This window comes from Bufo gargarizans, chromosome 2 (assembly GCF_014858855.1).
Source record: "Bufo gargarizans isolate SCDJY-AF-19 chromosome 2, ASM1485885v1, whole genome shotgun sequence".
NCBI lineage: Eukaryota > Metazoa > Chordata > Amphibia > Anura > Bufonidae > Bufo > Bufo gargarizans.
In genome coordinates, this window is record NC_058081.1 from 57,218,370 (window position 1) to 57,243,845 (window position 25,476).

At 49.7% G+C, this 25,476-nt stretch overlaps 1 protein-coding gene across 1 annotated transcript in view; it reads left to right on the top strand.

The window, feature by feature from the left end:
- The first annotated feature begins 15,281 nt into the window (after positions 1-15,281).
- Positions 15,282-25,476, top strand: part of XPO7 (exportin 7) — a 57,291-nt gene continuing 47,096 nt past the window's right edge. The window contains 3 exon segments of the mRNA XM_044278982.1: positions 15,282-15,396; positions 21,620-21,766; positions 25,224-25,317. Coding sequence (XP_044134917.1) covers positions 15,379-15,396; positions 21,620-21,766; positions 25,224-25,317 — 259 coding nt within the window. The 5' untranslated portion in view covers positions 15,282-15,378.

The window sequence follows — 25,476 nt, forward strand, 5'->3', positions numbered from 1 at the left end:
GTTCATTGGGAGGGTTATGGTCCTGAGGAGAGGATGTGGGTCCCAGTGACGGACATTAAGGCCACTCGTCTCATCAGGGCTTTCCATAGGTCCCATCCTGAGAAGGTGGGCTCTGAGTGTCCGGAGTCCACTCGTAGAAGGAGGGGTACTGTCACCACCAGACATCTGAGAAGCTCTGACAGAGGCCTTTCAAAACCTCCTCCTTGAGCTTCCTTTGTTTTGCTTTCAGTTCCTCATCTCGTTAGCCTCTCTCAGCTGTCATGTAGTTGTACTGATTGCATCCCTTTAAATTCCTCCCCATAGTGCATCAGTGTGCGGTTTATATTTCTTCCTGGAGTGTGTGTGCATGCTGATCCTACTTCTCAGTCTTCTACAAGATAAGTGTTGTGCATTCATTTGCGTTTTTCTGTTTGCTGGATCCCAGGTGACCCTGACTCCCTCCGTATCTAGTGTAGGGAGCCGGTGGTCGTGTCCCCTCACTATTATAGGGTGTTCATGTGTTATACAGTCGAGGTACGAGGATATGCGATCATCTACCATTGGCATAGGCTGAGCAGTAAGGGAGAGAGCCAGGTCTGATGCAGGGGTCTCCCTTTTGTTCCTTAGTTTTAGATCCAGTGAGTCGTATATTCATTTTGTGTTGTCTTGTTTCCTGTACACCTTCCGTGACAGTTTTACTCTCTTTGGCAATTTATCTCTCAGTCTCTAGTTTGGCCACTTTTATTTGCTTTTTACATGTTCTTTTTTTTTCCTATGTAAATATAAATCTGAAGGTGTCACCCCTTAAGATAATGGGTTGCATCAAAAGGGGCATAGATGCCCATGATGAGAACATAGCCCTACCACTTTACAAATCACTAGTATGACAACACATGGAGTACTGTGTACAGTTCTGGGCTCCTGTGAACAAGGCAGACATAGCAGAGCTGGAGAGGGTCCAGAGGAGGGCAACTAACGTAATAACTGGAATGGGGCAACTACAGTACCATGAAAGATTATCAAAATTAGTGTTATTCACTTTTAAAAAAAAGACAACTGAGGGGAGATCTAATTACTATGTATAAATATATTAGGGGTCAGTACAGAGATCTCTCCCATCATCTATTTATCCCCAGGACTGTGACGAGGGGACATCCTCTGCGTCAGGAGGAAAGAAGGTTTATACACAAACACAGGATTCTTTACGGTAAGAGCAGTGAGACTATGGAACTCTCTGCCTGAGGAGGTGGTGATGGTGAGTTCACTAAAAGAGTTCAAGAGGGGCCTGTATGTATTTCTGGAGTGTAATAATATTACAGGCTATAGCTACTAGAGAGGGGTCGTTGATCCAGGGAGTTAGTCTGATTGCCTGATTGGAGTCGGGAAGGAATTTTTTATTCCCCATAAGTGGGGAAAATTGGCTTCTACCTCACATTTTTTTTTGCCTTCCTCTGGATCAACTTGCAGGATGACAGGCCGAACTGGATGGACAAATGTCTTTTTTCCGCCTTATGTACTATGTTACTATGTTGAGGAAATCCCGCGCCTGCACCGTTCACTTCTGTATTCGGCGCAGGTCACAGTGAGGAAGCCCGCACCAGGAGCGCGGCCTTCATTCACTGCGCCTGTGTGGCGCAGGTGCAGGATTTCCTCAACGATGCAAGGAACTTGGACATCAATCAAGAGGAGCGGGGCGGGCAGAATGGAGGACCTGGGCGGGATACATGGTTAGTTTTTCGAGCCTCTAGGTGCTGAATCTACGCCCACATAGCACCCCGAGGCTCATTAGCATATTGTAAAAGTGTGTATTTTAGCAGAACGGCTGCAGGGACAAATGTAAAGAACACACTGTTATGTAGTGCTGACATTAGCACATCGCTAAATGTCAGTCAGCTACATAACACAAATTCTGATGGTAGAAACACTTTAATATTGCAAATATAACTTGGGGATACCATTCATTTTTATACAACATAGTCGTACAGGAACTAAGTGGTTGACCACAACGTATCGTGCACGGTGTCAGAAGTATGTGCTAGCACAGCATCTGGTAACCACCTTGACACCACTCCTGCATTTACACTATAAGTGTCAGATGTAGAACATGCAGACGAGAGGAGGGTTGACTTCCCCGTTATCTAGCAGAAAGCCTATTTCCGTTACACATATAGATATGTCTATAAATAGTCAGAAAAACGAGAGAACATTCAGAAATAGGCCCAAGGATAAAAAGTTACAGTCGTATACACAGAACGGTGGAGAGACAATTATCTGCAATGCCCCAGAAACCTGGCACTTCTCACGGCAGACAGCAACATGATGAATGGCTCCTACTGCTATTAGTGGAGCGGTCTGCACAATGCCTGATGATTTGCTTAAAGGAGTCTTGTATAAGAATATATCCAGAAAAAAAATGCGTCATGTAATTTTTTAAAATTGTTTTTAAGATATATATATATATATATTTATATATATATTTGTGGTCACGGCTACAGAAGAGAACTTGGACCCTGAAGAATCCGGACTTGACTAACTAACAGCTTGCTGACTGACTAAATGGCTGGCCCTTAGCCACGCCGTGAGTAGGCCTATAAGGGGGCAAAAATCAAGCCAAGTAGTGTAGAGAGTTACTTTATTGAACCTGCACCAAATCACAAAACCAAACTGTGAAAGGCCTTGGATATCTCGGCATGGGGATTCGGTATATAACGCGAAAAGCACGAGGAGTGCCAGCGACCCATTTTGCGAATAATATGGCCGGGGACATTATGTTTTGAAGCCGGTGATGCATCCCCAATGCGGAATGAGTGCCCTGAAATCGCCTTGGGATCAAAGCCCAAGCCAGATGCCAAGGTGCGTATATGTGAGATGAACTGAGAAGGCGTGATGGCACTGACCTTAAACCGAAGCAAAGGACTGTCCGGGACGGAGTCCCACAAAACTGCCAGCAAGTTCCTAAGAACGGGGCACCAGGTGTTCAAGGTCTGGAAGTACTTCACCTCCACCGGAGGCCCTACCTGAGAAGTTTTGGACGCCAGAAGGTATAGGGAGAAATGGTCGCTACACCATACCAGATGACCCCCTAGTTAAACCTTTGGCCTTGGCCGAAATGCTGGTGAATTTGCCGGGTCTCAAAACCCATAAAAGCTAAGGTAGATGGCCGCTTTGATGACTGTGCTGGAATGGAGAACAAAAAGAAGACCATCTAGGGAGGTGGAAAGCTTCCTGAAGAGTTCCCCTGACACTGGCTGTCTGCTAGGAACAGACCCCCCGCTACGCTTCTGGACGCCTCTGAGCGTCGCTTTGACTGCCTGGGATAGGAAAACCGACCTACTTACTGGATCCTCCAACATGGAAAAATGCTGGACCCCGGCCAAGTACAACTCGATAGTGTTTTAGGACAATTTGAGGTCAGTATGACAGTAAGCTATGAAGGATGTGATGTACGTGGTTGTCACGGCTGAGGATGGGGGAAACCCTCAGCCGTGCGATGCTCAAAGATGTCCGGTCGCTACTCGGTCAGGGCAACAGAATTAGGGAGCAGGTCACCTCCTATCGCATCCCTTATCCGACCCTGACTCCGACCTTGAAGGTAGGAGGGCCCATGCTCAGGAACCTCGGATCCCTACTCACCCTCCGCCGATCCCTGAACTAGGAGCTGGGTAGACCACCCGTTCCTCCTGGATGCGGAGAAACAGGAGTCTAAAACTTGCCGGGCTGCAATGGGATGTAACCATAAACAGACTATGGATATGGCAGGTGAGTGAAAGACTTCCACCTCTACCTGCCACAGACACACTGACTGGATCCCTGGACACAAGTGCTGAAGTCCACACACAGACATAAAAGGACACAGCACACATAAACACACAGGGATAAACACACAGGGACCCAGAACCATAGCTGCAATAATAACAGACACCACATAGACATAAACTTAACATCACATAAACATATAGTATCACAATTTATAACCACAAGGGTGGCCCTCACCGGCAGATGGCACACGGGACCAGGAGAGTGCCTCCAGCCCACCACAAGGCCGGAGCACCCCCCAGACACCAGGTCCCAACCAAGGCTCCACAGCCCATGCAGTCACACCCACAACCAGACACACCCAGTGCACACACACCAGGAAGGAAGCCAACCCCTCCAACACCAGGGAAGGGAAGACAGCAACCAAAAGGAGAATACACACAACAAACCCTGTGCACACCAGAAGGAAAGTGCACACATACAAACACACGCTGCCAAGTGCAACCGCATGCAGACCGCAGCAAGCTTCCCAGCAACAGCCCAGGCCGCTCCGCTGCCACACAAACGCCGCCAGCGGCAACCACAGGCGAGGCAACACACCCCAGCCCCCACCCGTGACCGACAACAAAACCAAGACCGCAGGCAACCGCATGCGGCCACAGGAGTCACGACCATGACCATGGCCATGACACTGGTCTTGTCAGTATTCTTCCTTGGATGAAGGAGTGCGAATCTGTTAAACGTGTTCCAAGTGGTTCTATACTTCCTGGCTGTGTTAAGAGACAGAGACTTTTGCATCAGAGACTTGGCTGAAGAAATATATGTTTTTAATCCATTATTAGTGACTGAAAAACCAGAGGGGGTAGCCCCACTCGTTCTGCCTCCAGCATGATCTGGAAGAAAGCATTCAAATTAAATGATAGTGCGTCTGCGGCAACGTTACGTATGCCTTGAATGTGCCTGCATGATACGTGGAAATTATACTGCAGGGAGAGCCAAACCAGCCTGCGGACAAAAGACATGATCTTAGGCGACTGGGATCTTACAGGGAAGAATTGGCCCATTGCTTGCCCCATACATGGGCGGCCGCCACAATCGGGTAGATTTCCAATAACGCAGAAGATTTCAAAGCGACTGTTGCTTAAGAAATCTCTGGCGGCTGCTTTGGCAGAAAAAGAGCAGTGGTAATCGTAGAAAGCATGCCCACCGTACTTGTGGCCCAAGTCCGTGATCCGGTAAAGGTAGGTATCCAACTCCTCCCGCCTCCCGGGCTGGGCAAAGGACATCCCTGAACAGGCTGAAAGCCAGGACAAACTCAGTGATGGAGAGCTTTTTGTTTAGGCGGGCATCCCTGGCTTTGAGAATGATGGACACGTTGCCGCATGCGATCATTCTGCTCTCCACTGCGTCGTGAGTGGCTATGAGGATAGACGCTAGGTTGACGTCTTTTCCCTCTAGGATGTCTTTTTTGATGTTGCTGGGAATGAAATGTGAGGGAGCTACTTCTGGCGTGCTTAGGACCCTACCTGGGCGAAACAGCCCTGAAGTGGAGGCTACTGCCAGGGGTGATGCCGGCTGGGAAGTCGCTGACCTCCGACAGGATTCTACTGCTAGGAGCCTAGCCTGCACGTCCGAGACTGAGGAAGCGATGTTATTCATCATTGAATGAAGCTGAGTCAGTGACAGTTGGAGGATGGACATGGAGACTTATTAGGAACTCTTCTACGGTCGGGGGGGGGGGGGGGCCAGGCGATGCCCAGAACCCCCATCTCCAAAGGCCCCCTTAACCGGAATACAGCACGCTTCTATACCTGGTCGGCAAGCAGGAAGCACTGGCGGAGCCCGGCCGGGAGCGTAGCGGGTGACCAAGGGAAAAATGAGGCCATGGGGTAGGGAGCGAGGAATCAGAGGAGGGGCTGTAACGGACCGTTTCAGCAGACAAGGGGTTAAGATCCGTTTAGGCGATATACCCCTTTCTGAGAGACAGGCACAGCTACTGCAGAACACCAACCTCCCGAACTGGATACAAAATAGCACTCCAAACTGGAACCTCGCAAATAGCTGTCAGCAGGCGAACAGGAAAAGCGTACACTCGGCTTACACTCCTGGCAATCAGTCTCTAACAGCATACAGGGAATCCCCCCAATAACGAGACAAGGCTCTGTCTTGAGGGTCAGCAGTGATCTGACTGTACTTCAAGTACAGCTTCTTTTATTGATAAAAAAAACAAACATAGTACTGCCCACAGGGTTTTGAAATCCAACCAGTCAGTAATTCACAACACACACAATGTAAATACAGCAACCAATCGTTCCCGCCCCCTAAAGCACCAGAATGGAGACTGTGACACAGAACAGATACAACATATCCCCACAATGCATCATGGTTTCCTCCTCTCCGCCTGGGAGACGACTGAAGACAATCCAATTATCTCTCAGGACAAAGGGGAGATCACCAATACACATGTGGAGACAACAGGACAGATACACCATTTAAACACACAATGGGACAATAGAACCACACCCAGCATATTCCTCCCAAGCTGACAAGTTACACTTATTATAAGTTGTTACAACTTTGTAAGGTTACATTGTCCATACATATAACTAACATCATAACTTGGGGGACAAACCTATCCAAAATTCCCTGGAATAGGTTCAGGGGTTTAAAAGTTACTATGGGCCATAATCCTGAGGCAAGAGGCTAGCAACCAGCCCCCTCCAAAACACCGTGGCGAGGTTGGTTTCGTCACAGGGGCGCACTTACCCTGCATGTCAGACGAGGACGGCGGTGGACGAGAGGAACCCCGACGGGCCCTGCTTACCTGAGAAGGCGCGCTGTGACGGAGGCCGTGGTGGAGATTGCACTGGAAACGCACGCAAGCAGGTAAGGCCGTGCCTCCATTTTATAGGTGCCTGCGCCCCTCCCACAAATGCAGGCTGACTTGTCATCCATATACATATATATATATATATATATATATATATAATTGCAAAAAATAACAATAAAACAGTAAACATCTGAATGTGTCTCATTAGGTAAGGTAAGAATGATGGCAACAAAAAGACTTACGTATGTTTCACATCTGCAATAAGCAGGTAAGCGGTATTTGTCCATCTGCTTCTCTGCATAATGGGGCCGTGAGGAATTCTGGCAGCGCACTGCAGTGAGGGATCCCGAAGAGCCTGCAGGATCTGCTTATACATAGATGTGAAACAGGCCTTAGCCAGGAGGAAAAATATCTTAGGCTACTTTCACACCTCCGGTGTGAAACTTTGGCATGGCTGTTTCGGCAGACAAGCAGAGAATCGGTCGGACACAAACTGCAGCATGCAGAGGTTTGTGTCTGGCCCTCCGCTTGACTGCTGGAATGCGTATGGATCTCATTATACTTCTGTTGGTGGTGAATTTCAGAAGGCTGTTTTCTGCCAGAACAGCCTGCCGGAATTCACACTGGAGGTCTGAATGTAGCCTTAAAAAAGTTGGCCCATCTCAATATTTGGGGCATATCTCTTGGATATGCCACAAATGTCAGATAGTTGTGGGTCCTACCTCTGAGACCTGCTTCTGTCTCCAGAACATGAACCCTGAAGCGAAGGGATAGCCGCCACCCATGTGCGGCAACTCTGTGTTCACTGCTATGGCAGTTCCGAAAACAATAGAGCTCAGCTATGTCCGACAGTCTCACAGCGATGAATGGACAGGTGGGCACACTCTCTCAGCTATCTATAGAAGGCCCATAGCAGTGAATGGAGAGAACATGGTGTGACAGGTTCTCCTTTAATTCGGGGGCCTAATTCTGGAGATAAGAGTGGGTCCCAGACATAGGACCTAAACATATCTTACATTTAAGGCATATCCTAGCAATATGCCATAAATGTTGCATTGAGACTACCCCTTTAAGTCTGTCACGTGCCAGCGACAATTGGCAGTACCCTTCCAAGGCACTAATATGTAAAATCTTGTCAAGCTCCTGAAAGGAGCTCTTAAAGTGGTCTTCTGGTTTAAGAAAGAAAAAAAATCACATTAAGGCCTAGTTCACATTTTAGTAATCTGGTCAGTGATTTCCTCCTGCCAGCCCAATCGGAAAATATGCCCTTGTGAGATGCCACATTATGTGAGAACAGTACATAAAAAGGACTTCCAATCGTTGAGGCCAGATGGGTAATACAAAATTAATGTAACTACGGGCTTGATAATATGCAAAGACTAGAATATTTAGGTCAAGGATTTAGGGAGGAACTCCTCTAGTGAGGGCTTGCTTGGTGACCCGGCTGACCATATGGTCATCTATGTGCCTCCTGGCTTTCACCTTTTCACACAGAGATCTGGTCTTCGCTGCATTCTGTCGAGTGATACCGTAGCTGAGCCAGGTGGGTCAAGAGAAACCCATGCATGGCACCAAAGGGGACAGGCAGAATCGTAGTGAGTGGTCAAGCTGAGGTCAAGGCAGGCAGCATTCATTCAATCCAGTAAACAGGCCAAGGTCAGGACAGGCAGCATAGTGTCAGTATGATAAACAAGTGGAGGTCAGGGCATGTGGTACAGGAACAATAATAAAATAGTACATGGGCAGAGGTCAGGCACAGAAGATCAGATTTGCAGGGACTAGGCAAGCTAGGAACCTTTTTGCTGAGGCACCTTCCCTTAGGAAGGTGCCTTTCGGATGTAAATCAAAATGACGGTCTGAAATACAGCGTTGAAGTAATCTGGTATGACCGCTACACAGTCTATGGAGCTGAACCAGAGCAGCATTGCAGTGACCAGGCACGGCCATTACACAGTGTATGGAGTTGAACGGGAGCAGAACCGCAGTAACCAGACACTTCCACTACACAGTGTACGGAGCTGAACTGGAGCAGCACTGTAGTAACCAGGCATGGCCACGACACTGTGTACGGAGCTGAACGGGAGCAGCACTGTAGTAACCAGGCATGGCCACGACACTGTGTACGGAGCTGAACGGGAGCAGCACTGTAGTAACCAGGCATGGCCACGACACTGTGTACACAGCTGAACGGGAGCAGCACTGTAGTAACCAGGCACGGCCACTACACTGTGTATGGAGCTGAACGGGAGCAGCACTGTAGTAACCAGGCACGGCCACGACACTGTGTACGGAGCTGAACGGGAGCAGCACTGTGGTAACCAGGCATGGCCACTACACTGTGTACGGAGCTGAACGGGAGCAGCACTGTAGTAACCAGGCATGGCCACTACACTGTGTACGGAGCTGAACGGGAGCAGCACTGTGGTAACCAGGCATGGCCACGACACTGTGTACGGAGCTGAACGGGAGCAGCACTGTAGTAACCAGGCATGGCCACGACACTGTGTACGGAGCTGAACGGGAGCAGCACTGTGGTAACCAGGCATGGCCACTACACTGTGTACGGAGCTGAACGGGAGCAGCACTGTAGTAACCAGGCAAGGCCACTACACTGTGTACGGAGCTGAACGGGAGCAGCACTGTGGTAACCAGGCATGGCCACGACACTGTGTACGGAGCTGAACGGGAGCAGCACTGTAGTAACCAGGCATGGCCACGACACTGTGTACGGAGCTGAACGGGAGCAGTACTGTAGTAACCAGGCATGGCCACGACACTGTGTACACAGCTGAACGGGAGCAGCACTGTAGTAACCAGGCACGGCCACTACACTGTGTACGGAGTTTAACGGGAGCAACACTGTAGTAAGCAGGCACAGCCACTACAGTTCCAGTACCTGGTTCTAGATCGACAGTGGTGCTCAGTGCTGGACCACCTCCAGTCTGATACTGAAAACCTAGATAAGTAGTGGCTGCCCCATACATTTTATAATCTATATGAGTGGATGAAGGGAGGCGCTCTGCTGCAGGTAATATTGCTTAGGCTAGTTTCACACTAGCGTTCGGCTGTCCGCTCGTGAGCTCTGTTTGAAGGGGCTCACGAGCGGACCCGAACGCTTCCGTCCAGCCCTGATGCAGTCTGAATGGATGCGGATCCGCTCAGACTGGCCGTGCGGAGGCGAGCGGATCCGTCCAGACTTACAATGTAAGTCAATGGGGACGGATCCGTTTGAAGATGCCACAATATGGCTCAATCTTCAAGCGGATCCGTCCCCCATTGACTTTACATTGAAAGTCTGGACGGATCCGCTCAGGCTAATTTCACACTTAGCTTTTTTTTGCTAATATAATGCAGACGGATCCGTTCTGAACGGAGCCTCCGTCTGCATTATTATGATCGGATCCGTTCAGAACGGATCCGATCGAACGCTAGTGTGAAAGTAGCCTAAGGCTGTGTTCACATCTGTGCAGGACGCTCTATCGCCGTGCTGTTTTCTGCTAGTAACATGACGCACACCATTGAGTTAACTCAAGAACCCTATTGAAGGTGTTCTCCTATATATTGTAGGTGTTCTCCTAGGTATTGATGGCCTCTTCAAACAGCTGATTGGTGGAGGAACCGGGTGTCAGATTCCTGCCCATCAGATACTGATGACCTCTGCTAAGGGTCCATTCACACATCCGCAACTGTTTTGCGGTCGTAAATTAAGTATCTGCAAAACACGGACACCACATGCCCGGCACTATAAGGCCTCTTGCACACAAATGTTGTGCATCAGTTCCGTGCATTGGGGACCGCAATATGTGGTCCCAATGCACGGGGAAACGTCCATGTGGCGGCCGGGACGGATCAAGACCCATTCAACTTGAATGGGTCCGTGATCTGTCCGCACCGCAAAAAAATAGAACTCCATAGTACGTAGAACTCCGCAATATGGCCACGGGCACACAATGTTCGTGTGCAAGAGGACTAATAGACATGCCTTTTCTTGTCTATGGCTGCAGACAAGAATAGGACACGCTCTATTTTTTTGCGGGCCACGGAATGGAAGTGCGGATGCGGACAGCACATGGTGTACTGTCCGCATCTTTTGTGGCCCCATTGAAATGATTGGGTCTGCATTGCGGAACGGATGGGGACCCACTATGCGGACATGTGAATGGACCCTAATCAAGACTCTACGCCTGGAAAACCCCTTTAAGGGTAATCGGGCCTATGTAGCGTTGGCAGTGCCACCAGTCGGGTTACTCTGTCATTCTAAACAGGCGGTGCCGATACTTAGAGGCGTGGCCTTCGCCTGTGGGCGGGGTTTACTTATTCCAGGCCGTGTTAAGTACGCTATATCTCTAGTCTCCCTAGGGGTATGTTCACACTACATATTTTCACATCAATATAATGCATGAAATACACCCATAAACTGCATCCCATGGATTTTTATGGGAAAAACGCGCCAAAATTCACTATAAATCGATTCTGATTACAGGGACATACTAAAAGGAATGACAGAATGGAATGCCCATAGACTTTGACAGAGGAAGAGAATGTCCATAGAGAATAATGAAGCCAAACGGAATGCCCATAGAGTATAATGGGAAGCAAAGTATCAGATAATTTGTAGGCAAATCTGCAAAAAATGTCAATTTATCCTTTACCACAGATCTTCCCCGTGTATAGTAACATCTTTTGCAATTGAAATAACTGGATTTTTCTTGTTTTCTATGGAATGACAGGTGAATAGCACAACGGAATGCCCATAGAGTATAATGGGAAGAAAGATGGGCCTTGGAGACGAGAACCATATGACACATCAAATAAATCTTTAGCAGGCATACTAGCCGAACACAGTAGCATTGATCTAAATTGAGATTAGGTGGGATTATCATTACTTTCTATGGAATGACAAGTGTAAATGACACAATGGAATGCCCCTAGACTATAATGGGAAGTAAAATGTGACTTGGTGTCTGAACCATTCAACATAGAAATAAATCTTTAGCAGACTAAGGCCTCATGCACACGACAGTTTTTTTTCACGGTCCGCAAAAACGGGGTCCGTAGGTCCGTGACCGTTTTTACGTCCATGGGTCTTCCTTGATTTTTGGAGGATCCACGGACATGGAAAAAAAAAGTGGTTTTGGTGTCCGCCTGGCCGTGCGGAGCCAAAAGGATCCGTCCTGAATTACAATGCAAGTCAATGGGGACGGATCCGTTTGACGTTGACACAATATGGTGCCATTTCAAACGGATCCGTCCCCATTGACTTTCAATGTAAAGTCTGGAGTCCCTTTTATACCATCGGATCGGAGTTTTCTCCAATCCGATGGTATATTTTAACTTGAAGTGTCCCCATCACCATGGGAACGCCTCTATGTTAGAATATACTGTCGGATATGAGTTAGATCGTGAAAACTCATTTCCGACAGTATATTCTAACACAGAGGCGTTCCCATGGTGATGGGGACGCTTCTAGTTAGAATATACTATAAATTGTGTACATGACTGCCCCCTGCTGCCTGGCAGCACCCGATCTCTTACAGGGGGCCGTGATCAGCACAATTAACCCCTCAGGTGTCGCACCTGAAGGGGTTAATTGTACTATCATATCCCCCTGTAAGAGATCAGGGCTGCCAGGCCTCCCCAGTTTGAATATCATTGGTGGCCAGTGCGGCCCCCCCCCTCCCTCTATTGTAATAATAGCATTGGTGGCACAGTGTGCGCCCCCCCCCCTTCCTCCCTCTATTGTAATAATAGGTTGGTGGCACAGTGTGTTGCCATGGTTACTTAGCAATAGTACAATAGTAAAAGATTCATACTTACCTGCGAGCTGCGATGTCTGTGTCCGGCCGGGAGCTCCTCCTACTGGTAAGTGACAGATCATTAGGCAATGCGCCGCGCAGACCTGTCACTTACCAGTAGGTGGAGCTCCCGGCCGGACATGAACATCGCAGCAGCCAGCAGGTAAGTATGAGTCTTCTACTATTGTACTATTGCTACGTAACCATGGCAACCAGGACTGCAGTAGCGTCCTGGTTGCCATGGTTACCGATCGGAGCCCCGGCGATTAAACTGGGACTCCGATCGGAACTCCGCTGCCACCAATGATCGGGGGGGGGGGGGGGGAGGCCGCACACTGGCCACCAATGTTGTTAATGCTATAGAGGGAGGGGGGGGCCGGGGGAGGCCGCACACTGTGCCACCAACGAATTATTACAATAGAGGGAGGAAGGGGGGCGCACACTGTGCCACCAACAAATTATTACAATAGAGGGAGGGAGGGGGGGGCCGGACTGGCCACCAATGATATTCAAACTGGGGAGGGGGGTCTGCCCCCTGCTGCCTGGCAGCCCTGATCTCTTACAGGGGGATATGATAATACAATTAACCCCTTCAGGTGCCGCACTTCCATTCTGCGGCCCGCAAAAAAAAAAAAAGCATGTCCTATTCTTGTCTGCAGCCATAGACAAGAAAAGGCATGTCTATAACCCTGGGTTCAGACCTGAGCGTTCTGAAACGAGCGCTCTGTATGCGCGATTGTACGGGCGTTTACAATCGCGCATACAGAGACAGGCGTGCACACATTGTCGCGCGTTCCCGAATATCTTTGTACGGGAACGCGCGACAAACGCCCAAAAAAAAAGAACTTGTTTGAGCGTCGGGCGTTTTACAGCGCGATCGTACGCGCTGTAAAACGCCCAGGTGAGAACCATTCCCATAGGGAAGCATTGGTTTCTCCTTGTTGAGCGTTTTACAGCGCGTAGGAACGCGCTGTAAAATGCTCAGGTGTGAACTTACCCTAACCCTGGTTTCACACCTAGGCGTTTCTCAAACGCGCGTTTCTATGCGCGTTTTTGTCGCGCGTTTTTATGCGCGTTTTTTTTAATAGTGAACGCGCGTTTGACGCGCGTTTGGGTGATTGACAGCAGTGTTGTCCAAAGAGTCTATGGCCCAAACGCGCGTCAAACGCGCCAAAAAAAGGTCCTGTACTTGTTTGAGCGTCGGGCGTTTTACAGCGCGATCGTACGCGCTGTAAAACGCCCAGGTGAGAACCATTCCCATAGGGAATCATTGGTTTCTCTGTGTTGAGCGTTTTACAGCGCGTAGGAACGCGCTGTAAAACGCTCAGGTCTGAACTTAGGGTTACACACGAACGTTGTGTGCCCGTGGCCATATTGCGGAGTTCTACGTACTATGGAGTTCTATTTTTTTGCGGTGCGGACAGATCACGGACCCATTCAAGTTGAATGGGTCTCGATCCGTGCCGGCCGCCACACGGACGTTTCCCCGTGCATTGGGACCACATATTGCGGTCCCCAATGCACGGAACTGATGCACAACATTCATGTGCGAGAGGCCTTATAGTGCCGGCCATGTGCGGTCCGCAATGCACGGAACTGTGGTGCTGTTTTTGGAAGAAATAAGCTCTTTTTTTTTTTCGGAATAACCTTCTTTCATTTTTTTTGCATTCAACAGAACTTTTATTGAAGTTTTTTTTTTTTGTAGAACAGGAATCAAAAATAGGAGGGAGGCAAAAGCAAAGAATGGATCAAAATAAAAAGTATACAAATAAACATCGACATTTCTGTCCCAGCAGGAAAAACGTGACACTCCGAGACAGAAAATAACGCGGTGGTAAAGAATAGGGGAGAGTATGAAGTAGCAAAGGACATCGTCAGAGAAAAGGGTGAACAAACCAGGAACAATGGTACAACAAACTGATAAACCTAAAAACATAGGGGGAGATTGATCCAAATCTGTACAGAGGAACAGCTGACCGTTGCCCATAGCAACCGAACAGATTGCTTTGTTCATTTTTTGTACAAATTAAGGGTAGGGTCACACTGAGCGCCTACGCAGCGTATTTGATGCTGCGAGGAATGTGTCGGGCAGCAGAACATACACTGCGTATGCGCTAGGAGCAGACACACAGGGCTTTTCTCCGCTGCAGCGAGGTCTGGAGGTGGCCCCGCGCGTCACAGTTACGTCGGTGCGCTCGCCTCCGAACCTTACTGCACACACATGGCCGTGGAGGGAAAGCCGGGTGTGTCTGCTCCTAGCGCATACGCAGTGTATTTCCCGCTGTCCGGCACATATCTCGCCGCCTCAAATACGCTGCGTATGCGCTGAGTGTGACCCTACCCGAACGGTGTAGTCAAACCTACTGTATCCTGCACATAGTTGATGCTGTAGATTTGACGTTGGCTTCAGTCATTCTATAGAAAACGGTTATAATCCAAGGTAATTTCCCGGGAGACACTTGTGGTAAAGGTGAATGTCCTACAGAACACGGATTTACCTGCAAATGAGCTCATAGTTTACTTCCCATTATAGTCTAGGGGCATTCCCTCGTCATTCTGCAGAAAACAGTGATAATTCCACGTAATCTGAACATTATATAATCTTGGAGAGTAAGCCTGCTAAATAATTATCAGATTTATTTTCCAAGATGGCGCCCGCTCCCCCGTAAAATGGATCCTTATTTGTTTTTATTTCCTCAACCAACATGGCGGGTTTTACCTGCCTGGACAGCTTCAGTTTTAAAACAAATCGCGAGTGAGAGAGCGGCTCTGTGGGGTTTTATCTCCTCCCCGCCGCTTCCCTCGACAAAGATGTCGCCCTGGCCTCACTTGCCCTTCACCAACATGTCCGCTCGGCGCCTTCACCCTTAACCAACATGGCGGCGGTGCGCCTTCAGCCCCTCCTCTGTTGTCTATGGTTGCGGGGATCCCTGATGGCGCCTGCGCAGTGCTCGGCCGGAGCTGTTGCGCACGCGTAGATTGTTCCTCGGGGGGACAGAGGAGCATGAATGGAGCAAGATGGCGGATCCTGTGCAGGTGAGGGGGGGATCCTTTGGATGTGCAGGGGTGTGCTGCAGGCGGAGGGAGGCAGGCGGCAGATGGGCACTCCGGGGGCCCCGGGGAGCGGTTTCTGGACCCCCTGTGAGCAGGTGCTGGGTGGCAGTGTGTCAGCACAGGGTGACATGAGCCTGAGGCCTGCAGACTGTGGAGCTGTGTGGACATAAACATAGGGGGGTGCATGTGTACATGTCACTGCAGGGCCACCCCGGGCACACACTGGCACCATGGCACAGTGCAGTGCACACTGCCAGCACTTACCTGCAGTGCTACTTACCTAGATACTTGGTGCAGTATTGCTGTGTATTACATGTGAGGCTAAAGTAGTGCCCATCTACAGCGCTGCCCGTCGGGTGCCTCCCTCTATTGACGTGTGCCTCCGCTTTGCTGGTGGCTGCCATGCTGTTCCTGCAGATCGCGCCTGCGCAAAGTAAGCGCAATTCTGGCAACAAACTGATCATTTTTAGCACCGTAGTCATGGCGACAATGGATAATGATGATCATGCTGTCTGAAGGCGCCACGCGTCACCTGTCATGCTGTCTGAAGGGGGCCGCGCGTCACCTGTCATGCTGTCTGAAGGGGGCCGCGCGTCACCTGTCATGCTGTCTGAAGGGGGCCGCGCGTCACCTGTCATGCTGTCTGAAGGGGGCCGCGCGTCACCTGTCATGCTGTCTGAAGGGGGCCGCGCGTCACCTGTCATGCTGTCTGAAGGGGGCCGCGCGTCACCTGTCATGCTGTCTGAAGGGGGCCGCGCGTCACCTGTCATGCTGTCTGAAGGGGGCCGCGCGTCACCTGTCATGCTGTCTGAAGGGGGCCGCGCGTCACCTGTCATGCTGTCTGAAGGGGGCCGCGCGTCACCTGTCATGCTGTCTGAAGGGGGCCGCGCGTCACCTGTCATGCTGTCTGAAGGGGGCCGCGCGTCACCTGTCATGCTGTCTGAAGGGGGCCGCGCGTCACCTGTCATGCTGTCTGAAGGGGGCCGCGCGTCACCTGTCATGCTGTCTGAAGGGGGCCGCGCGTCACCTGTCATGCTGTCTGAAGGGGGCCGCGCGTCACCTGTCATGCTGTCTGAAGGGGCCACGCGTCACCTGTCATGCTGTCTGAAGGGGCCACGCGTCACCTGTCATGCTGTCTGAAGGGGCCACGTGTCACCTGTCATACTGTCTGAAGGCGCCACGCGTCACCGGTCATACTGTCTTAAGGCGTCACCTGTCATACTGTCTGAAGGGGCCACGCGTCACCGGTCATACTGTCTGAAGGGGCCACGCGTCACCGGTCATACTGGTGCATCTGTTCCATGCATTGGGGACAGCAATTTGCGGTCTCCAATTCACGGGCAAATGGCCGCGTGAATCCAGGGGATTAACCTCATGGAGTGACATTGGGACTAGCGCTGTGTTCACACTGTGCATGCATTTAAAGGGGTTGTCCAGGATTAGGCAGCGCTACAAATGTCCAGGGGCTGTGTCCGATATTGCAGCTCACTGAAGTGAATGGAGCTGTAATACCACACACAACCTGTGGACAGGGGTGGCGCTGTTTTTGGATCCATGTTTTTCTATCCCTGGACAACCCCTTTAACTGAGGTCGCCCATAGGAGCTCATCTTTAGAAGAAGAAAAAAAAAAAAGTTGAAAAGAAAAATGCCCCCTTTAGTCTGTTATGCCACTACATGAGGTGATAAACGGAGAGACCCCCCCCCCCCCCATTAAACGGAGGCCCCAGTTGGTATAATAGAGTGCCATGTGAAGAGACCCCAATCCTGACCGTTCAAACCGCAGCACCCCCCCCCCCCCCTCCTTGTGGAAAGCGGTTATGAGCCCTGCTAATGTGAACACCGCAGTCACGTGCCTTCGTGCACATTCGGTATTTGTGGGCGTCCACACTGCGCCTCCACGCGTGTTGTTGTATACTTTTAAAGAGCTCGGCGTGGTATCTCATTGGTGCTCGGAGCGGAGGGAGGAGGCGAATTCATATTTGATTTTGAAGAAGTAGCAAAAACCCAAAGTGACACTGACGAGATAGCGAGGGCGGAGGCTCATGTCACCAGTTGTCTGGGGTCAGGAGGGTGCAGCTAAAGCGCAGCACGGAAGGCCTTTCACTCATCCGCTGTATGACCGTTGTGCGCTCGTTTGTCATTCATTGCCTCTTTTGGGTGTTGCAAATTAGCGTTTATTGAGAGTACGCCGACACTGTATGAGAGGAGGGGGAACGAATGATCTCACATACGATCCTTTATTTTAATCCCCTCCCGATCATTGTAACATGAAAAAGGAAGGTAAACGAGCCCTGGTCGACTTGCTGTGATGATCGGCGCTCGTCTTGACTTTTGAGCCAAGTGTGGAGGTGTGCGGAGGGGTCGTCGGGTGCTGCTGTCGGCCGACTGGTGTCTGACCACCCGACCAAGCCGTTTTTCTATTACACGGATTGATAGCGAAACTTTAACCTGAAAATCTTTGCAGCCGTATTCGATAAGCAAGCAATCTGACCGCCAGGGTTTCTGCCGCGTCCAGTCCATACACCTGCAATGGACGCCTCGCGTCTAGTCTGACACTCTCTGGTACACGCGCCTATGCAGCCACACCTGGCCAGATCCCTGGAGGCCGGTAGTCGGTGCACCTAGAAATTAGCTGTCACTGACCCCTAGGGAGCTGCATAGAGCGCCTCCCTCTGCCTGTGACCTGGCTGAGCCCAACATCTCTGTGCATGGACCCCCCCCCCATATTGTCGCCCCCCGCTGTTAATGCTTCAGCTGGTGTGATAATAATGTGGGCACATAATAGAGGTGCAGCGACTGCTGCGTCACCCTGCTCCAGCGCTGGGTTATCTCGGGGAGGCAGATCGCCCTCTTATATGTAGCGTCCTCTTATCACAGGGCACACGCCCTCCTGGCTTCCCTGTTCTCCAGTTCTGCCCAGTCAGTTTATCCTGACGTCAGAAATATTTAGAAAGCTCCGTGTCGCTGGCATGTGACCGTCATCCGCTGCCTGCTCCTCCAGCGCACGGCTGATGACATGTACGGCCGTCCCTCAAGTTACAATACTAATTGGTTCCAGGACGACCATTGTATGTTTAAACCATTGTACGCTGAGTAATCAGCTCCAAAGCCCCAAAATGTTAGCCAAGATAAGAGAAAATGAAGATTTAAGAAAAATAAGCAGATAACTAAGGGCACTTTCACACTTGCGTTGCCTGAACTGCCTGCCTGATCAGGCAAACTGTATGCAAACTCATGTAATTTTTTCAGACTGATCAGGATCCTGATCAGTCAGAAAAATGCATTGCAATACCGGATCCCTTTTTCCGGTGTCATCAGGCAAAACAGATCCGGTATTTAATTTTTTTCTTATTTTTAAAGGTCTGCGCATGCGCAGACCGGAAGGACGGATCCGACATTCCGTTATTTTTAATTGCCGGATCCGGCACGAATACATTCCTATGGAAAAAAAATTCAGGCAAAACATTCAGGCAAGTCGCCGAAGATAAAACCGTAGCATGCTACGGTTTTCTCTTTTGCCTGATCAGTCAAAACGACTGAACTGAAGACATCCTGATGCATCCTGGACGGATTACTCTCCATTCAGAATGCATGGGGATATACCTGATCAGTTCTTTTCCGGTATAGAGCCCCTGTGACGGAACTCTATGGCGGAAAAGAAAAACGCTAGTGTGAAAGTACCCTTAGGGCTCTTTCACACCTGCGTTCTGTTCTTCCGGCATAGAGTTCCGTCGTCGGGGCTCTATGCCGGAAGAATCCTGATCAGTTTTATCCTAATGCATTCTGAATGGAGAGAAATCCGTTCAGGATGCATCAGGATGTCTTCCGTTCCGGACCGGAACGTTTTTTGGCCGGAGAAAATACTGCAGCATGCTGCGCTTTTTGCTCCAGGCCAAAAATCCTGAAGACTTGCCGGATCTGGAATTAATGCCCATTGAAAGGCATTGATCCGGATCCGGCCTTAAGCTAAACGTCGTTTCGGCGCATTGCCGGATCCGACGTTTAGCTTTTTCTGAATGGTTACCATGGCTGCCGGGACGCTAAAGTCCTGGCAGCCATGGTAAAGTGTAGTGGGGAGCGGGGAGCAGCATAATTACCGTCCGTACGGCTCCCGGGGCGCTCCAGAGTGACGTCAGGGCGCCCCACGCACATGGATGACGTGATCGCATGGCACGTCATCCATGCGCATGGGGCGCTCTGACGTCACTCTGGAGCGCCCCGGGAGCCGCACGGACTGTAAGTATACCGCTCCCCCGCTCCCCGCTCCTACTATGGCAACCAAATAGTGTCCTGGCTGCCATAGTAACACTGAACGGATCCGTCTTCAAATGCTTTCAGTACACTTGCGTTTTTCCAGATCCGGCGTGTAATTCCGGCAAGTGGAGTACACGCCGGATCCGGACAACGCAAGTGTGAAAGAGGCCTTAGACAGATAAAACTAATCCCTACATATAACAGTCATTAAGTACATATATACAGCTGTCTTACCAGAGAAGAGGCCTTGATTGGTTGGATCGGAGTCTGGTTTACGATGGGTGAGAAAAGACCATTGTATGGTGAGAATATTGTATCCTGAGGGATCGCTGTATCTCTCCGCCAGGCTGCAGCAATCTACGTTTTATTTTTGTGCATTGAAACGGCTTCTCGTAGGTTTCAAGATCTCTGCTTGCTGTCAGCGAATGACAATGGTCCTTCTCTATGGAAATGGCTTAGCACCATGTTCTCTTGTTATGTCACGCAGTCCCCTAGAGAATGAATGGGGGGCAGCAGCATGCAAGAGCAACGTTCCTCTCCATTCGTGGCGGGGAGCAGACCCCCAGTCTCAGGATCTGACCACTGATCCGGAGGGGATTCTGAATGGAGTGGTGGGTCACGCTTGCTGCTCTCCGGTCGATAGGTGATACGTTAAAACTTGGCACGGAGCCCACTGTGTCGCTGCATGCAGCCACCTGGTCATGCATGGCTGTTTCTCAGTTTTTTTACACGTATGTTCCATGTCCGAGGGGAGCATAGCGGGGACGAGACGCACTCGTGGTGCACTGTCTGGTCATCTTTGGGACCCCCATTTCTGACCTCTTTGCCCATGGTAAGGCCTCAGGCACACGACTGTAGTTTTGGTCCGCATACGATCCACATTTTTTGCAGATCGGATGTGGACCCATTAATTTCAATGCTGCCGCAAAAGATGCGGAACCGCGTAAGGCCAGTATCCGTGTTTCAAAGATCCGCAATTTGTGGACCGCTAAAACGGCTACGGCTGTGTGCATGAGCCCTAATGCTGCATTTTTCCTGCAGGAGATTCCTTGGAGCTTTATCCGTACCCTGTTAGTTGGCCTAGGGCTCATTCAGACGGCCGTATGTTGCTTTCGGCATCTGATCCGCAATTTTGCGGAGTAAGTACAGACCTGTTCATTCCTATGGGGCCCCAAAAGATGCGAACTACACACAGTGTGCTGCCTGCATCTTTTCTTCCATTCCACAACAAATAAAATACACGTCAGTGAAAATCGGGGTACACAAAAATGCGGAACGCAATCCATTTTTCTGCGGACATGCTGAACTTTTGCAGCAGTTTTTGTAAAAAAAAAAAAACTTTCGCTCAGTCTCGTGCCTAAAAAAAATGCAGGAGAGCGATTGTAAAGAGTACACGTGCCCTTACAGGAGTCAGTGTGACCCCTGCATACAGGAAACTTCATCTGCAGGTGTAAGTCACCTGCAATACCAGACATCACCAGGTGTGGTGCTAAAAAGCAGCCTGGTTCTTCTAATCCCCCTTTAAACCATACTTCCACTCCTGAAGAAGATTCCTCCCAGATCACTCGTCCTCCAGGTTTTGGCATCACGTGACTATGATAACCCTTCATGGCACGGTCCTAAGGACGCAGATACGTACCGCTACAGATATCAGATGCCAGGGTACGTTGTGGCGCCTGCTGGCAGTTGTGCCCCCTAGGGCACTGTGACCAGTTTGTAATGTATGTTATACACCGCACGCTCATAGCGTATGCAAACATGTGCCTCTGCTGCTTACATTATGTAAAACCTAGGCTTATAGAGAGGAGATGAGGTGCACGGAGGAGATCTGGCACCGTGGTGGTGACTCTGCGTGCTCCCATGCATGACTTGGTAACAGTGCTCTGCTTGTGTCGCCCCTTTCTCTGCCTTTGCCCCCATGTAATTCACCTCCTGTCCCTTATTTCTCAGAGTCTAGCCCAGCTAGAGATCCTGTGCAAGCAGCTGTATGAGACCACCGACACCAGCACCCGACTGCAGGCCGAGAAAGCCCTGGTGGAGTTCACCAACAGCCCAGAGTGTCTGAGCAAGTGCCAGCTGCTGCTGGAGAGGGGCAGCGTGAGTATACACCATATACATTAGTAGTGAGCCCGGGGTAGACCAGATGCAACCTCCTGCTAACAAGGGTCATCTTTTTTTGTCTTTTTGAGAAGGTTATATGCAGTGTCTAAGTTTTCACGGATTAGGGTCCATTCACACGTCCGCAAAATGGATCCGCATCCGTTCCGCAATTTTGCGGAACGGGTGCAGACCCATTCATTTTCAATGGGGCCGGAATGTGCTGTCCGCATCCACATTTGCGGATCCGCACTTCTGCATCCGTGTTTCCGTTTCCGCAAAAAAATAGAACATGTCCTATTCTTGTCCGCAATTGCGGACAAGAACAGGCATATTCTATTAGTGCCGGCAATGTGCGGTCTGCAAAATGCGGAATGCACATTGCCGCTTTCCGTGTTTTGCGTATCCGTGGCTCCGTGTTTCCGCAAAACAGGTTGCGGACGACAGTCGGACGTGTGAATGGAGCCTTAAGGTGACCCTCCATGCAGGGCAGAGCTGTGAAATGAGCTTCCATCCAGTAGCTCAGAAATGATATACAAGTGATCATCTTCTCTTTATTACCTCAGACCTTGCCTACTTTTTATCTCAGCCCAGTTAGGCCAGAGCTGTGATCTGTGACTACGGCTTATCTACAGTATCTACAGGGAGTCTGAGGTAGTCTGAGTCACGCCTCCTGTCAGAGTGCTGCCGCCTGAACCAATGATGAGACAGGAGGCGTGTCTCCCACTCCCCCTAGGCTCTGTAGATAAGATCACAGCTCTGGTCTAACTGGGCCGAGATAAAAAGTAGCCAAGGGGCAAGGTCTGAGGTACTGAATCGAAGGTCGTTTTAGCCTTCTGAGAGCTTCCGTTGCTATGGCCGTATGAGGAATGAGTTGTATTTTTTTAATGGGGCAAATAGAAGTATGGAGAAATTCAAAGGGTTTTCCGAGACTTTTATACCTCTGGATAGGTCACCAGTATCTGATCGGTGGGGAGGCTGGTGGCTGTCTTAAGATACCAGCGCTTGCAGTAGCGCCGTGGCCTTCGCTCAGTTTGATGTCCCTTTCACTGGTCACATGGCCATTGAAGTGACCGGGGCCGAGCACGATACCAAGCACAGCAGCTATACAATGTACGGCACTGTGACTGGTGAGCACGTAGAAGGCTGCGGCACTACTGCCAGTCCCAGTGCCTTCTCGAACAGCTGATTGTCAGTGGTCCTGGGCTCACTGATCAGATACTGATGGACCTATCCAGAGTATAAGTCATCAGCTGATTGTTGAGGGGTCCTGGGCGTCGGACCCCCACCAATCAGATAGTGATGGGCTTATCCAGAGGCTAAGTCATCAGCTGATGCTCGGGGTTCCCGGGCGATGAACCCTCACCAATCAGATACCGATGACCTATCCAGAGGATAAGTCATCAGCTGATTGTCCAGGGTCCCGGGTGTCGGACCCCATCCGATCAGATACTGATGTACCTATCCAGAGGATAAGTCGTCAGTAGAAAAGTTTCAGAAAACCCCTTTCACAATGCAGTAAAAATTTCACTTTTAGGCCTCATGCACACGACCGTTGTGTGCATCCGCGGCCGTTGTTTCGTTTTCCGTTTTTTTCCCGCTGACCCATTGACTTTCAAAGGGTCAGTGGAAAAATCTGAAAATGCTCAGTTTGGCATCCGCATCCGTGATCCATGTTTCCAGTCCATGAAAAAAATAAGACCTGTCCTATTTTTTTCACGGACAACGGTTCACGGACCCATTCAAGTCAATGGGTCCGTGAAAAATCACGGCTGCACACAAGATTGTCATCCGTGTCCGTGATCCATGTCCGTTTTTTCCTATCATTTTAAAGGCAAACTTGACTTAGATTTTTTTTTTCATTTTTCATGTCCGTGGATCCTCCAAAAATCAAGGAAGACCCACGGAAGAAAAAACAGACACGGATCACGGAACAACGGAAACCGTTTTTGCGGACCGCAAAAAAAAACGTCCGTGTGCATGAGGCCTTATTCTAAATTTTTTTTTTTTTTTTTTTACAATTATGGCAGCACAAAATGTGTATATATAGATTTTTTATTTTTTTTTAGTTTCATTTTGTTTTACTTTTGCACAATGAAAGCACTTTTTATTTATACAAGACCATTTGTATTTCTATATCCGAGGGCTTGTCCCTCGCTAGAGGACTTTAGTTGATGTTGGTAACATTTTGGGGTACTGTTGACTTTATTATCATGTTCAGTTTTTTTTGTTTTGGAGGTGAGATGAACACAAAAAGCACTTCTGTCACAGTTTTTTTTTTAATTTTATCTCTAAAGAGGTTCACTGTGCACAATAAATAACCTGGTAAATGTCGTGGGTTGTTCCAGATGGCCTATATGTGTAGTTTATTAGGCTACTTTCACACTAGCGTTTGGGGCTCCGCTTGTGAGCTCCGTTTGAAGGCTCTCACAAGCGGCCCCGAACGCATCCGTCCAGCTCTAATGCATTCTGAGAGGACGCGGATCCGCTCAGAATGCATCAGTCTGGCACTGTTTGTCCTCCGCTCCGCTCAGCAGGCGGACACCTGAACGCTGCTTGCAGCGTTCGGGTGTCCGCCTGGCCGTGCGGAGGCGTGCGGATCCGTCCAGACTTACAATGTAAGTCAATGGGGACGGATCCGTTTGAAGATGACACACTGTGGCTCAATCTTCAAACTGATCCGTCCCCCATTGACTTTCAATGTAAAGTCTGGACGGATCCGTCTGAGGCTACTTTCACACTTAGAAATTTTTTAACAATATAATGCAGACTGATCCGTTCTGAACGAAGCCACCGTCTGCATTATATGAGCGGATCCGTCTCAGGTCAGTACGGAAAAAGTTTTTTTTTTGTTTGATTTTACTTAGAATAGTTTTTAACACTTTCCTAAGCAGGTTATGTATTCCATTGTATTATGATGCTTAGTGCAGGGCCTGCGGTACATGGCAGACAAGAAGGCCGTTGTTAGACCTAGATGTGGGTCCAGGCGGAGAAGAAATGCAGAGGTGGCCATGCATATCTGCAGCACTCTGCCTTCACTTCTGTGGGAAAAAAATGCTGCGCTTGGGGGATTTGACGACGTGTATTGGAAAAATGGAGCTCTAACCCTTATATGAGGGGGTTAGTCCATATAGAAAGGGGGTTGTCCAGTTAAATAATGGGGGGTCCTCTGTCCAGGATCCTCATCTCTTGGCCAGACTGGAGAGCGTCTTTGGCTCTGGAGGACCCGTCTTGTCCTGCATTGCACTGACAACACGCTGATTTGAATGCACACTTGTGTAATGCTTAGTTTTTCCTGTGGTGGCGCTGCAGGATGATTGACACTTCCAGATTTCTCCACAAATTACAGCTGATCTCTGACGGTCCTAGCAGTTCGTGATCCGCTTATTGGGACCCTTCTAGTCGTTAGATTTCTTTGTCTTAATGAACACTGAAGTTTCTCCTCTCTTGTCCGCAGTCTTCCTATTCCCAGTTACTTGCTGCCACATGCCTCACGAAGCTGGTGTCCCGGACCAGTAATCCCCTGCCACTGGAGCAAAGACTTGACATCCGTAAGTACACAGCGGAGAAACCTGATCGCGCGATGCCAATATTAGTTCTGATCTGAAATCCAGCTGCCCCCTTCACATATTCCTTCTGGAAAGAGTCAGGGGGCCACCATACACATTAGATGGTCGGCCAGTCCCGCTGAAACCAGCAGGTTTGGTCCA